The sequence below is a fragment of the Lampris incognitus genome, chromosome 15, assembly GCF_029633865.1.
Source record: "Lampris incognitus isolate fLamInc1 chromosome 15, fLamInc1.hap2, whole genome shotgun sequence".
NCBI lineage: Eukaryota > Metazoa > Chordata > Actinopteri > Lampriformes > Lampridae > Lampris > Lampris incognitus.
In genome coordinates, this window is record NC_079225.1 from 23,907,640 (window position 1) to 23,921,203 (window position 13,564).

The 13,564-nt window shown below is 43.6% G+C and overlaps 1 protein-coding gene across 1 annotated transcript in view; it reads right to left on the reverse strand.

Moving 5' to 3' along the window:
• Positions 1 to 13,564, reverse strand: part of fndc4a (fibronectin type III domain containing 4a) — a 56,195-nt gene that overhangs the window by 26,755 nt on the left and 15,876 nt on the right. Inside the window, exons 2-3 of the mRNA XM_056294998.1 lie at positions 10,063 to 10,178; positions 1,323 to 1,527 (exon numbers count right to left, since the gene is read on the reverse strand). Coding sequence (XP_056150973.1) covers positions 1,323 to 1,527; positions 10,063 to 10,178 — 321 coding nt within the window. The remainder of the gene's footprint in view (positions 1 to 1,322; positions 1,528 to 10,062; positions 10,179 to 13,564) is intronic.

A 13,564-nucleotide genomic window follows, 5' to 3' on the forward strand; every position in this document is an offset into this window, starting at 1 on the left:
AGACATCCGGGGGGAGCTTGAAGTAGAGCCACTGCTACTTTGTGTCAAAAGAAGCCAGTTGAGACGGATCAGGCATCTGATTAGGATGCCTCCGGGCATGGTCAACTGGGAGGAGACCCCGGGTAGACCTAGAAATCTCTGTGAGGGACTACATGTCCAATTTGGCCTGGGAACGCCTTGGGATCCCCCAGGAGGAGCTTGAGGGCATTGCTGGGGAGAGGGACATCTGGAGTGCCCTACTTAGGTTGCTGCCACCACGACCCTACCACGGAGAAGCAGCTGAAGATAAATGAATGAACTTTCATTCTACCTTTACCATTATTGAAAGTACTCAGATATCAATGATCTGCACTGGTTGCACACAATGTCTTATGTGTGTAAATATGTATATGCTAACCATGGATGCAATGCTTTCCTAAGAAGCCCACAAGTTTTCTTCTCGATTGTGTACTGTACAACACAATTATAACAACATGTATGCATTTTGTAGATATTGCGGTAATGGCAGAAACTACTACTACTACTTTCGGCTGCTTCCGCTGGGGTCGCCACAGCAGATCATCCGTTTCCATTTCTTCCTGTCCTCTGCATCTTCCTCTGTCACACCAGCCACCTGCATGTCCTCCCTCACCACATCCATTAACCTCCTCTTTGGCCTTCTTCTTTTCCTCTCCCCTGGCAGCTCCATATTCAGCATCCTTCTCCCAATATACCTGTCTCTTCCTCCACACATGTCCAAGCCATCTCAATCTTGCCTCTCTTGCTTTGTCTCCAAACCGTTCAACCTGTGCTGTCCCTCTAATATAATCGTTCCTAATCCTGTCCTTCTTCGTCACTCCCAAGGAAAATCTTAGCATCTTCAACTCTGCCACCTCCAGCTCCGCCTTCTGTCTTTTCGTCAGTACCACTGTCTCCAAACCATATAACATAGCTGGTCTCCAAACCATCTTGTAAACCTTCCCTTTAACTCTTGCTGGTACCCTTCTGTCGCAAATCACTCCTGACACTCTTCTCCACCCACTCCACCCTGCCTGCGCTCTCTTCTTCACCTCTCTTCTGCACTCCCCGTTACTTTGGACAATTGACCCCAAGTATTTAAATGGTAATGGCAGAAAGAAAGGGAGAAAATGACTAACTGACAGTCTTACAAGGGCCAAAAATTACAGCTTTCCTTTGATGCATTGTGATATGAAAAGACCCCCGGAAAACACTCGCTACAATCAAATCCTACATTAACGTCAGAATGATTAAGGAAACCCATGATAAAATTACATTTTTGTGCACACTCTTTTCGATTCACATGCAAAGTCTTGGGCACCTACCTTGGTTGGAGCTGTTGGACGGGAAGCGATCAGACTTCTTGAGGGTACGGAAATGAACTTTCTTACTGGCCTGGCTCTCCCCATACAAGCCAATAGACTGGACCTGGATGATGTAGTCTGTCTCCTCCTCGAGGTCCCAGAGAACACAGGCCCGGCTGGTGGTGTTGACCTCTCTGATGAACCGCTGCATGTGAGCGTCCTGCCTCTGGGGAGTGGAGCAAAGATACAGTCAATAGTGCTGACAGAAAGTGGACAGCTGGAAGGATAGATAAATTAATGAGTATAGAGAGTGGCTTGGTGGAATTATGATTAGGGAAACCATCCAATAAACAGAACGTTTTCAAATTTCATGTCCAATGACATCAATACCTGCCCTTGGAGAAGATACTTAGCACCCAAAAGCAACTGTGGCTCGAATACACCCTCTGACCCACCACATGGTGGTGATCACTGAAGTACCACTCACACAAACACAAACACAAAAATAGAAATATAACTAGAATAATTACTAATGGTACTACATGCAGGAAGGGAAGGGAGCAATGGGAGAAGCGAATGATGATCAGCCTGGGTGCAAGAATCAAATTGATCAGTTAATAATGCAAATTGAATTACTCACTTATTTGACTAACTGGCTGAAAGTTTGACCTGATCCCAGGACTAGCAGTAGCATAAGAAACAGAGCTCGCAGCAGCTTCTTTTGAATGACAAGTCCTGTCAACTAAAACAAATCCAATTTTAGAAGCTTAGCTCTCTCTCTCTCTCTCTCTCTCTCTCTCTCTCTCTCTCTCTCTCTCTCTCTCTCTCTCTCTCTCTCTCTCTCTCTCTCTCTCTCTCTCTCTCTCTCTCTCTCTCTCTCTCTCTCTCTCTCTCTCTCTCTCTCTCTCTCTCTCTCATCCACAGACTTTTCTTTTCTGTGCATCACTTTTGTGTGGTTACATCCGGAATATATCCTGCTCTACTTCACTTACAGAAAATACAGTATTTCTTCACTTGCTAGCTAACAACCAATGTAGCTGGTTGAATAAACATTCATGGACATAAGAATCACATGGTGTTTGGTGAGTGATAAAATAATGCTATTTGGTTATGCCCTTTTCCCAGCAGTTTTTGGCATGATGATCTTCTTCTTCTTCTTCTTTGTAAGGGGTCACCATAGCAGATCATCCATTTACATCTCTTCTTGTCTTCTGCATCTTCATCTGTCATGCCAACCACCTGCATGGCCTCCCTCACCATATCCATAAACCTCCTCTTTGGCCTTCCTCTTTTCCTCTTCCCTGGCAGCTCCATATTCAGCATCCTTCTCCCAATATACCCAGCATCTCTCCTCCACGCATGTCCAAGCCATCTCAATCTTGCCTCTCTTGCTTTGTCTCCAAACCGTCCAACCAACCTGTGTGGTCCCTCTAATATAATCATTCCTAATCCTGTCCTTCTTCGTCACTCCCAACAAAAATGTTAGTAGTTTCAACTCTGCCACCTCCAGCTCCACCTCCTGACATTTCGTCACTGCCACCGTCTCAATACCATACAACATAGCTGGTCTCACTACCATCTTGTAAACCTTCTCTTGCACTTGCTGGGTCCCTTCTGTCACAAATAATAATAACCTTTATTCATATAGAACTTTTCTAAACAAGGTTACAAAGTGCTTCACAGAACAGGATGAAATTGTTAAAACTGACACATATACAAAAGAAAATCATTGTAAGAGTGTAAAACAAAAAGAGCTAATAAGTAAAACCATAAAATAAGAGTACAAGGGAAGAAAGCAATTTGTTAATCAAAATCTACAAAAATAAGAGTAAAAATAAAAACAGTGTAACTAAATAAAAACGAATATCAAACATTTGTAAAAGCTTTCACAGAAATAAGTTTTAAGACAAGATTTAAAAGAAGCTAGAGACTTGATTTGTCTTAGTTCAATAGGAAGAGAGTTCCTTAGTGTGGGGCCTCTAAAAGCAAAAGCCTGATCACCCTTTGTGACAAACTGAGACCTGGGAATAACCAGCAGGGCTCCATCTGCGGCTCTTAATGGTTGAGAGGGCGTATACAAGTTCAATAAATCAGAAACTTATGTAGGAGCAAGACTCGAGGGTGGGGTGTTAAGAGTACATCTGTCACTATCTTACAATGCTGTGATTGCAACCATTCACCAATCCTCTGTGAATAGTGAACATTGCCATTGCAACTCTAGTTAATGCTCACAGCAATTTGCATATGAAATCGAACGTTTTTGGTTGTTATGTCATTGTATTTTATACATGGGTGGGGATACCTGCAGTCAGTTGAGAATGAAGATGACCAATGCAGGGAGGCAAGCACAGGAGTGATATGGTCATGCCTCTGTCCCAGTAATGAGCTGAGCAGCAGCGTTTTGTACCAGTTGCAGACAGTGGAGGGAGCCCTTACTGTTACCGGAGTAAAGTGCATTGCAATAGCCAAGCTGAGAACAGATAAAAGCATGCACAACGTTTTGCAGATAGACAATTGATAAAAAATGGCCTAATTTTGGAGATTACCTTGAGAAGGAAAAAGCATGGCTGAACAACATGTTTTATTTGATTATCAAAACCGAGGTTAGCATCAAATATCACCCCAAGATTTCTAGCAGCCTGCTTAAGACTACATGACAGACCACCAAAATTAGTATCAAAAAGGGTGATGGACTTTGGGGGACAGAACAGAATGACCTCAGACTTAGGTTCACTAAATTTAAGAACATTTTTGGACATCCAGGATTTAATGTCAGGCAGGCAAGTTGTGAGATTTGCTAGGGCACTAGGATCTGTGGGTCTTAGTGACATGTATAAATGAGTGTCATCAGCATAAAAAGGGTAAAACACATTATGATTTTGAATGACCTGGCCAAGGGGCAGCATGTATATAGAAAATAGAAGGGAGCTGAGAACAGCCTTGAGGGACACCACAACTCAACTGAGCCATCGAGGAAGTAGTTACCCAGAACAACAGAAAAAGTTCTGTTGGAGAGGTGAGCGTAATAAACTAAGAGCCGAGCCCTTGATGCCAACCCAAGTCTCTAAGCGATGTAAGAGGATACTGTGATCGACTGTGTTAAAGGCAGAACTTAATCAGAAACACTTTATTTGTCATTTCCCCCTGCCCACAGCAGTGCAACACAAAGACAAAAACACATCCAAAAGCTACAAGAACTACAAGAACGTTTATATCCAAACTAACACATATATCTAAATTTAAAAAAAAATCACTGTCCTGGAGAACGAACCCCAGCCAGCATGACTGTCAAAACTGTCAGTCTGTATGGGCTAGCAGTTAGCTTAGCCTGCCCTGCTTCCGCGTCCTGTCAGACCACCCTCGGTGTTTCCTCTTCGGGTGAATCTCCGGTCAAGGCCATGGTCCTTGGGCCCACAGGATGCAGCAGACCACGCTCCCTCAGCTGATCCAACACTAGCTCTCCCAGCCAGACACTTTTGATACACCTCCCCACACTCCACACGACGACACTAAAAACACAGTCAAGGCTAGGTGAGGATGCCGCCAGACCGCCCTCGGTGTTATCGAAACTGCCGGTCTGCATAGGCTAGCTGTTAGCTTAGCTCATCCCGCTTCCGCGTCCTGTCAGACCGCCCTCAGTGTAATCTCTTCGGGCACAGCTCCAGGCAAAACTATCATGGTCCCTGGGCCCACAGGATGCAGCAGACCAAGCTCTCCCAGCTGATCGAGTGCCAGCTCTCCCAGCCATCAAACGAAGACAAACTTAGACGCAGACATGGACAAAGACACTGCATGAATGATACTGGGTGAGGCCGCCGCAAACGTGAATTCGCACCGCCATCTTCCCACACCGGTACTGGGTGAGGTCACCGCAAATGTGAATTTGCGCCACCAGCTTCCCACACCGGAAGCGGGGGGGGGGGGAAGTCTTTTAAGTCTAAAAGAACTAAAATCAAGCAGTTACCTCTGTCTGCAGTCAGCAGTAGGTTATTAGTAACCTTAACTAGAGCTGTCTCTGTACTACGATGTGCTCTAAAACCAGACTGGAAACTGTTTAAAACACTATTAGTGTTCATAAAAGAAATCAATTGAGATTAAATTACTCTCTCCAGAACTTTAGATAAAAAAATACAATTTGGAGATTGCTCTGCAGTTACTTAAGGACAGGGGATCTAAATTAGGTTTCTTCAGCAATGGGTGAACAATTGCATGCTTAAAACTGTCTGGAAAGGAACAAGAGCCCCGAGAATTATTAAGAATTTGCTAAATAATGGGGCTAGTGGTTGAAAATACCTCCTTGAGCAGCTTAGTGGGAATGATGTCTAAGATGGAGGAGGAGGAGTTTGTATTGGATCTTTACTATTTAACACTGAAATTGTAATTGGTTGAAACTGGGTGAAAGAGGCAGAATTAACATAGGGAATGGGATGAATGCAAGGCCCGGGTTGGATTTGGGACCTGATATTCTCCATCTTATTAATAAAATGAGTGAGACATTTTTTGGACAGCTCAAAATCAGGTTAAAAAAAAAGAAGTGGAGGGACCATTAATAACAGAATCAATTGCCCTAAGGAGAACTTTAGGATGGTGGTTATTTCTTGATATCAATTCAGAGAAGTATGCTGATCTCGCATCCTTAACTGCCTTCTGGTAAATTAACATTTAGTTTTTAAGGGTGTTATGTGCTAATTTGGACTTGTTGACCTTCCATTGTCGTTCTGATATTCTAGAGTCTTCTAAGGGCACAAGTGTGGTCATTCAGCCATGGGAGGTTATTTGAGTTTTGTTTCCTAGTTTTAAATGATGCAATTGGGTCAAGGATGAATAGGAACTGATCATTTAATGAATTTATCAGTGCATCTGGATTGAGAGGGGATATAGAGGGATTAAAGGACGATGAATTAAAAGCATCACAGAATTTAACTACGGAGCCAGCATTCAGAATGCGAAAGCATGTTTTAGAATAGTGACTAGGTATAGCAAGCTGTAGTGAACTTTGAGAATGACAGCTTTATGGTCAGTTACAAGCATATCCACCAGGTTAAGACTCTTGAGAGAGAAAGTAGATGAGAGTACAAGGTATAAAATGTGACCTTTGGAATGTGTGGCCCCTTTAACGAATGGAATGGGGTTAAATGAGTCTATAAGATCCACAAAATGTGAAGTCAGGGAATGGGAAGGACAACACACATGAATATTAAAATCACCAAGAATAAGCACCCTGTCATATTTTGGCACAACAATAGATAGAAGGTCAGAAAACTCAGCAATAAAACTAACTGAATTAGGGGGCCTATAAATTAAGATGCAGAGTAAAGGGGGAGGGCCAGTGAGTAAAAAACATAAAACCTCAAAAGAGATAAATTTACCAAAGTAACAGGATGGCACCTAAGTCCCAACTTAATAAAAAAACAGCTAGGCCACCCCCTCTTCCAGAGGGCCTGGGAATATGAAAACATGCAAGATCAGGGGGCCTTGCCTCAATCAGGGGAACAGTGTCCCCTGGGGACAGCCATGACTCAGTAATCATAAAACAGTCCAGATTATTTAAAAAAAACAATCATTAATGATAAAGGACTTATTAGCAAGAGATCTCACATTTAAGAGGCCAAAATTGTTTTTGTCAAAGCAGAGTAAAAGCCAACGGAAGTATGGCAAATAGAACGCAAATTGCAGACCATGGAATTTACCCAGTCAGTGGAGTCTTCAGCCCTCTTTATGACACCCAGGCCTAGTTCTAGGTCTAGTTCTGCCCTCAGTCTGTCACGGAGAGCCACTGGAACTCTTCTGGGCATGTGAATCACAGGCTGCACATCCTTTTTCAGTTTGATGGCGTGTGTAAAGGGCAGTGCTCTGAAACCCTGAAATACATCTGCATATCTGGGTACTATAGCATCTTGAGTCACGTTTGCACCATTTTGGGGGGCACTCTGCACATATGCTATTTCTTTGATGGCTTTGATGGTATAGACTCATTTTACGAAGCCCAAATCCACACATGCCTTATGTGTGACTTATGCCCATCAGGTACATCAAACATCAGGTGGTGTATGCAAATTCTTACCCTTAACCGTTAGCCTACATGTTCCTTTTGTCTCAGTGCTTTGGGTCTCACTTTGAAGTTCCATGCATCACTCCAGCTTATTAGTGTAGCGAGAATTCAGGGGGCAGCCGGGAATCGAACCTGGGTTCCTCGCACCACGGCCGACTGCGCTAACCAGTCAACCAAAGGGTCCGACCCATTAGCCAAGGGCTAGCGAGTCTAGACATCCATGGTCGTTACACTACCCCCCTCCTTCAGGAAGCTCCCTCACGCCTCTGAGCACATATGCATCCCACCGCTGCCACCAATGTAGCGAGAATTCAGAGGGCAGCCAGGAATCGAACCTGGGTTCCCCGCACCATGGCCGACTGCGCTAACCAGTCAACTAAAGGGTCCGACCCATTAGCCAAGGGCTAGCAAGTCTACACATCCATGGTCATTACACTACCCCCCTCCTTCAGGAAGCTCCCTCACGCCTCTGAGCACATATGCATCCCACCGCTGCCACCAATGTAGCGAGAATTCAGGGAGCAGCCAGGAATCGAACCTGGGTTCCCGGCACCACCGGCGACTGCGCTAACCGGTCAACTAAAGGGTCCGACCTGTTAGCCAAGGGCTAGCGAGTCTACACATCCATGGTCGTTAGGTTTGCCTTACCCCCTGTGTCCAGCTTAAAAGGAACTATGGTGTCATTTACCAGCAAAGGGGCTATCCATGCTTCACTCTGTAGACATAGAGAATGCATTTAATCTGCTTCATCTCTGGCCTGTTTTGACTCACTTTGCATCATTCTAATAAACAATGCCTCTTCTGTCTCAATAGCATGGACTGTCTTCCTACCTTCCATTTTGTCTTCCCAAAAGCACATCTTAGCAAAATTACTTCTTCCTTTATTTTTTTCCCTCCATCATAGCTGTATGTCCTTATGGTGTATTCTATAAATCCTGGTAGCATGTAATGTTATATTAATGGGTAAATAATAGTCTCACAATTGGCTGTCCTCCTAACAGGTCTCCATGGTGACGGTGGTCACCACCTGGACACTGCTTGGCATCCCCCTCGTCACATTTTCTTGTTATATATCTTATAAATCCATTTAATTTTTTATCCTGTTTCAATGTTATATCCTTCTCTCGCTCCGATGTGTGACTGTCTTTTCTTGTCTCTTCTCCCATGTATGTGAATGGTGTGATGTGAGTCTCCCCTGTGCTCATGTGTAGTCTGTCCTCCTGTCAGGTCTACATGGTGATGGTGGTTACGTGGCTCAGCTCCTAGGCTGTTCCGGTGGCATCTGAACACCGCTTGGCATCTCCCTCATCATATCCTTCATATCTCTTATAATTCCGTGGGATGGTGGCGCAGTGGTTAGCGCAGTGGCTTCACAGCAAGAAGGTCCTGGGTTCAAGCCCTGGGGTAGTCCAACCTTGGGGGTTGTCCTGGGTCATCCTCTCTGTGGAGTTTGCATGTTCTCCACGTATCTGCACGAGTTTCCTTCAGGGGCTCCGGTTTCCTCCCACAGTCCAAAGACATGTAGGTCAAGTGAATCGGCCATAATAAATTGTCCCTAGGTATGTGTGTCTGTGTCGGCCCTGTGATGGACTGGCAGCCTGTCCAGGGTGTCTCCCCACCTGCTGCCCAATGACAGCTGGGATAGGCTCCAGCATCCCCACGACCCTGAGTATGATAAGCGGTTTGGATAGTGGATGGATGGATCTTTTAATTCCATTATAATTCTGTTATCCTCTTGCAATGTTGTATTCTGTAATTTGTGTACACACACAACATCCATTGCACATCTGTCCATCTTCGGAGAGAGAGCCCTCCTCTGTTGCTCTCCCTGAGGTTTCTTCCTATTTTTTTCTCCCTGATAAAGGGTTTTTTTTTTTAGGGAGTTGTTCCTTATCCGATGTGAGGGTCTAAGGACAGGATGTTGTGTTGCTCTAAAGCCCACTGATACAAATGTGTAATTTGTGACAATGGGCTATACAAATAAAATTGACTTGACTTGACTTATTTATATAACATCCTGCCACTCAGTATCATCATTCACTGGGCTTTTTTTCTATGTTAAGCTTTTGAAATGTATCAATCCTGAAAAAGTGTGGCAGTCACAGGCATGCACATATGTGCAGTCACCCCGAAAAAGTGTTTTTTCTTGATAAATCAAGCATGCAACATTTTGTTTTGATTCCAGTCTTAGAGATTAAGCCACGCTTTCTCCCTTGCTTTTAAGGGATTTAAGATCTCAAAGCTTTTAAGGGTTTCTTAGAATATAATTAGGGTAACAGCAAAAACCAAATCTTTACTCTCTAAAGTTCTTGCAGAAATGAGATTCTGCTCTCAGTGCAACAAGAATCCCAGGATATAAAGTGCTTGATAAGTATTTGCTGAGCAACTTCTGTGGGCTTTCATTTTGCTGTTCCTCAAATACTTTCTTTAGTCACTCATGGGGATTTTGCAATGTTGTGTACCGTGTGCGGCTGTCAAAAGAACTGCGACTTTAAAACTGTGAAATTAATACCAGGTGCACCTCCTCATACTGCCTCCTGTCTTTGTAGTGTGCCAAGAGCTGCTCAAACAGATGTGATGGAGACGTGATGCCAAGCCACAATGCCCTTGGCAAAAAAGAAATAAAAAAAGAAATCAAGGTCATTTCTCTTTTTGGATGTTGTCCCACTGATTTTCCCCATATATTCCTGGTTTACTTTCAAGACGTACCTGTTGTGAGATGGAGAAACCGATGATTATATCTCCTTCGGGAACCTCCCAGGTTACTGTTGCAGAGTCGGCCCTCAGGTGCATGACAGATACATTGACAGGAGCAGGAGGCCGGTCTGATGGAACAAAAAAACAACGCAGAGGTGAGTATGATATGAAAAGTAGGGTAAAGAAAGAATTTGATATACAGTGCATGATATGCCTTGTTGTATCATCTGTTGTTTTGCCTAACGCATCTATATTTGTGTTTACACACCAGGAGACAGTTCTGGTAAATATTTCATGTATTTTTTTTATTATTTTTTTTAATATATTTTATTGTTCCCTGAAGGGAAATTATGCTCCGCATTTAACCCATCCTAGCTCTGTAACTAGGAGCAGTGGGCCACTAGCGTGCAGCACCCGGGGACCAACTCCAGTTCATCTCACCATGCCTCAGTCAGGGGCAAATATCTGTTTCCATACATATATGAAAACATTCATGCATTATGTTAGCAGACTTCATAAAACTTTTTTGATAAATTAGAATCATATAAAATAGATGATAGAATATTTTTTTTTATTGGCTGTACATGTGTATATATATGTATGTGTGTGTATGTGTGTGTGTGTGTGTGTGTGTGTGTGGGTGTGTGTATAAAATAGAATCCATTTGTACTCCTCAAGTATTTAAAGTAATATGCAATTTTGCGTATAAGTGAGTGAAGTTGGGAAAGAGAGCAAAATTACATGGCATCACATAATGGGTGACAGTCGAAGCCTTGCATCCAAAACACACAGTACCCCCAGCAGAGCCACTGGTGTTTTGAAAATCGATTCCAAACGCTTTCATTACTTTCATTATAAGGCAAAATTGTTTCTTGTGTGTCAATGTTCCGTTCTCTCCTGTTCACCGTTCAACCAATATGGCTCTCTTTTCTGGCAAATTCACACAAAAGAATGAAATGTCACCCTGAGATGGATTTTTTGCACAGAGAAGGTCTCACGGCTTCTTTCAGAGCCCAGGTCTATTATCAGTAACAGTACTTTAAATGCATGTTAAAGTATTTTTCATTCTTTGTACCGTGAAGTCTTGAAAAGAGGAGCTGTAAACGAATACCACTGACTGAGCAATTTCTGAACCCTCCACTGTATACATATACATATATGCTCAGGTTAAGTAGCATAAACCTTAAATAAATGGGGGCTCATTTACTTGGATAAATGCATTGCTTTTTTTCTTCTTTTTTTTTACCCTTTACTCTCGAACCGTGAAGCGAAAGCAAATCACAAATGAGTCTGAAATTATTCTAACTGTTTCTAGCCTGACATCGACGGACCGATTCGCAAACGCGAATTATGCATCTGCCAGAGCAAATAAAACAAGAGCTCATGGACTCGTCCAGTTCCTGGGCTAAACTGTTTGCCCCCTCTGCCCTCATCAACAGCCCTGTCCTTTAGGCCTGACAGGCCGGCCCTTTTAACGACAACAAGACTAGCGTTCTTTTTCATGTCCACCCTGCTTGGACGGTGCCGCGTTTCTCCCCTGCCGTCGCTTCCTCGCCATCTATCATGATTTAGTTGCCAGTAGACAAGTTGATTACAAAGTGCTACCAATGCCTGGGGAGAGAGAAGCAAGTGGGTAAAGAAACGGAGGTTGACAGATAGAGGACCTATACAGCCCTATAGCCTCCCAGCAATCACTCGGGTAAAATGGATAGACGCAATGGGTTTGCAGATGGTGAGCAGATAGACCCTAAGAGGGAACCTGAGGGCTCTCCTGTAGGTCCAATAGATTTGATGTGTTGTGGCAGAAATGAATGGATTGAATGTGGAGATGAGAGTCAATTCACCAAAGTCTTTCTGTAAGATGGATGAATAACAAGTGCACCGAGGATGGCGTTCAGGGGACATATAAAGATGAATTGTGGGGGAAATGCATGGAACCCCAGCTCCACGATAGGTTTTCCCAGCTATAAACCCAATTTACTGACAAATGTCTTGAAATACTGACACGCTAACACGCTGTCCATTTGCTGATAACCTTGACTGTTGATGAAGATGTATTTTGTTCAGTATTGCAGCCACAGTCCTTAAGAGCTAAGAAAAACAAAAGTACTTTTGATTTTTTTTTCTCCCCGGTTATACTTGGCCAATTACCCCACTCTTATGAGTCATCCCGGTCACTGCTCCACCCCCTCTACTGAGCCAGGGAGGGCTGCAGACTACCACATTTTTCCTCCGATACATGTGGAGTCACCAGCCACTTCTTTTCACCTGACAGTGAGGAGTTTCACCAGGAGAATGTAGTGCGTGGGAGGATCACGCTATTCCCCCCATTTCCCCCCCCCCAAATAGACGCCCCGACCAACCAGAGGAGGCGCTAGTGTGGCGACCAGGACACATACCCACATCCGGCTTCCCACCCACAGACACGGCCAATTGTGTCTGTAGGGAGGCCCGACCAAGCCAGAGGTAACACGGGGGATTCAAACCGGCAATATTTTGATATTTTCTACTCACAAGACGACAGCACATCAACACAAATCTGAATCATGACTGCTCTGGTAGCCGAGTAGTTGAACACTGACGAGAAAAGAAATGGGGCCGTTGAATATAACAAATACAAAGGACAAATGAGGTTGTCTACTATAATGGTTTTATTAATCATGTCGGAGGTGAATTAAACATTTAATGTGCATAACAAGCTGTTTGGCCCACCTACTTTTTATTTTTGGGATTAGTTTTTGATCACACAAAGATGGAAAACAAAATATGGAAATGCCCTTTGAGCCTTTTAAGAAAAAAACTCATGTAAATAATGGTTCACAGTTTTGGAGCATCGGGAGGCAAAGGCATTGTCTCTCTTAGAAGCCCACACGCCAGACATCCTGAGACCGGTGTCTGTAATCGGTGCATCTACTTCTGTGGGCCAAAATGAACACTTCTGAGCAGGTGTTGAGCCCAACATTTATCCATCATTGATTACATGACGATGTACAGCTTAGCTATGATTCACATTAGAATGACATAAGGTTTATTGCCGCATAAGGCGTCAATAAAGGGAAAAAAAATTGCAGTGCAGTTTTTTTTCCTCAGAATATTTTTGATTATCTAGCAACTAATAAGCTTAAACATTTTTAGATGATATGAGGGTGTTACGTATTTATACTGTGCACGCTACATGTTTTAAATGCACGATGCAATGTGCAACTCTATAACATCTAGCTTGGTAGCATGTCATGGTATCTTTGCTAATTTTTTCTTCTTCTTTCGGCTTATTCCCTGTTTCTCAGGGGTGGATTTTACAATTTCCTTTGGTACCCTGTGAGGGCACAGCACCAATGGCGGCCACTGTTAACCCGGGCCTTGACTGATCCGGTATAGAGCCTCAACCAATCCGGTATGATCTTGTCAATCTGCATAATCCATCCATCTATTATCCAAACCGCTTATCCTGCTCAAGGTCACGGAGATGCTGGAGCCTATTCCAGTAGTCATTGGGCGGCAGGTGGGGAGACAC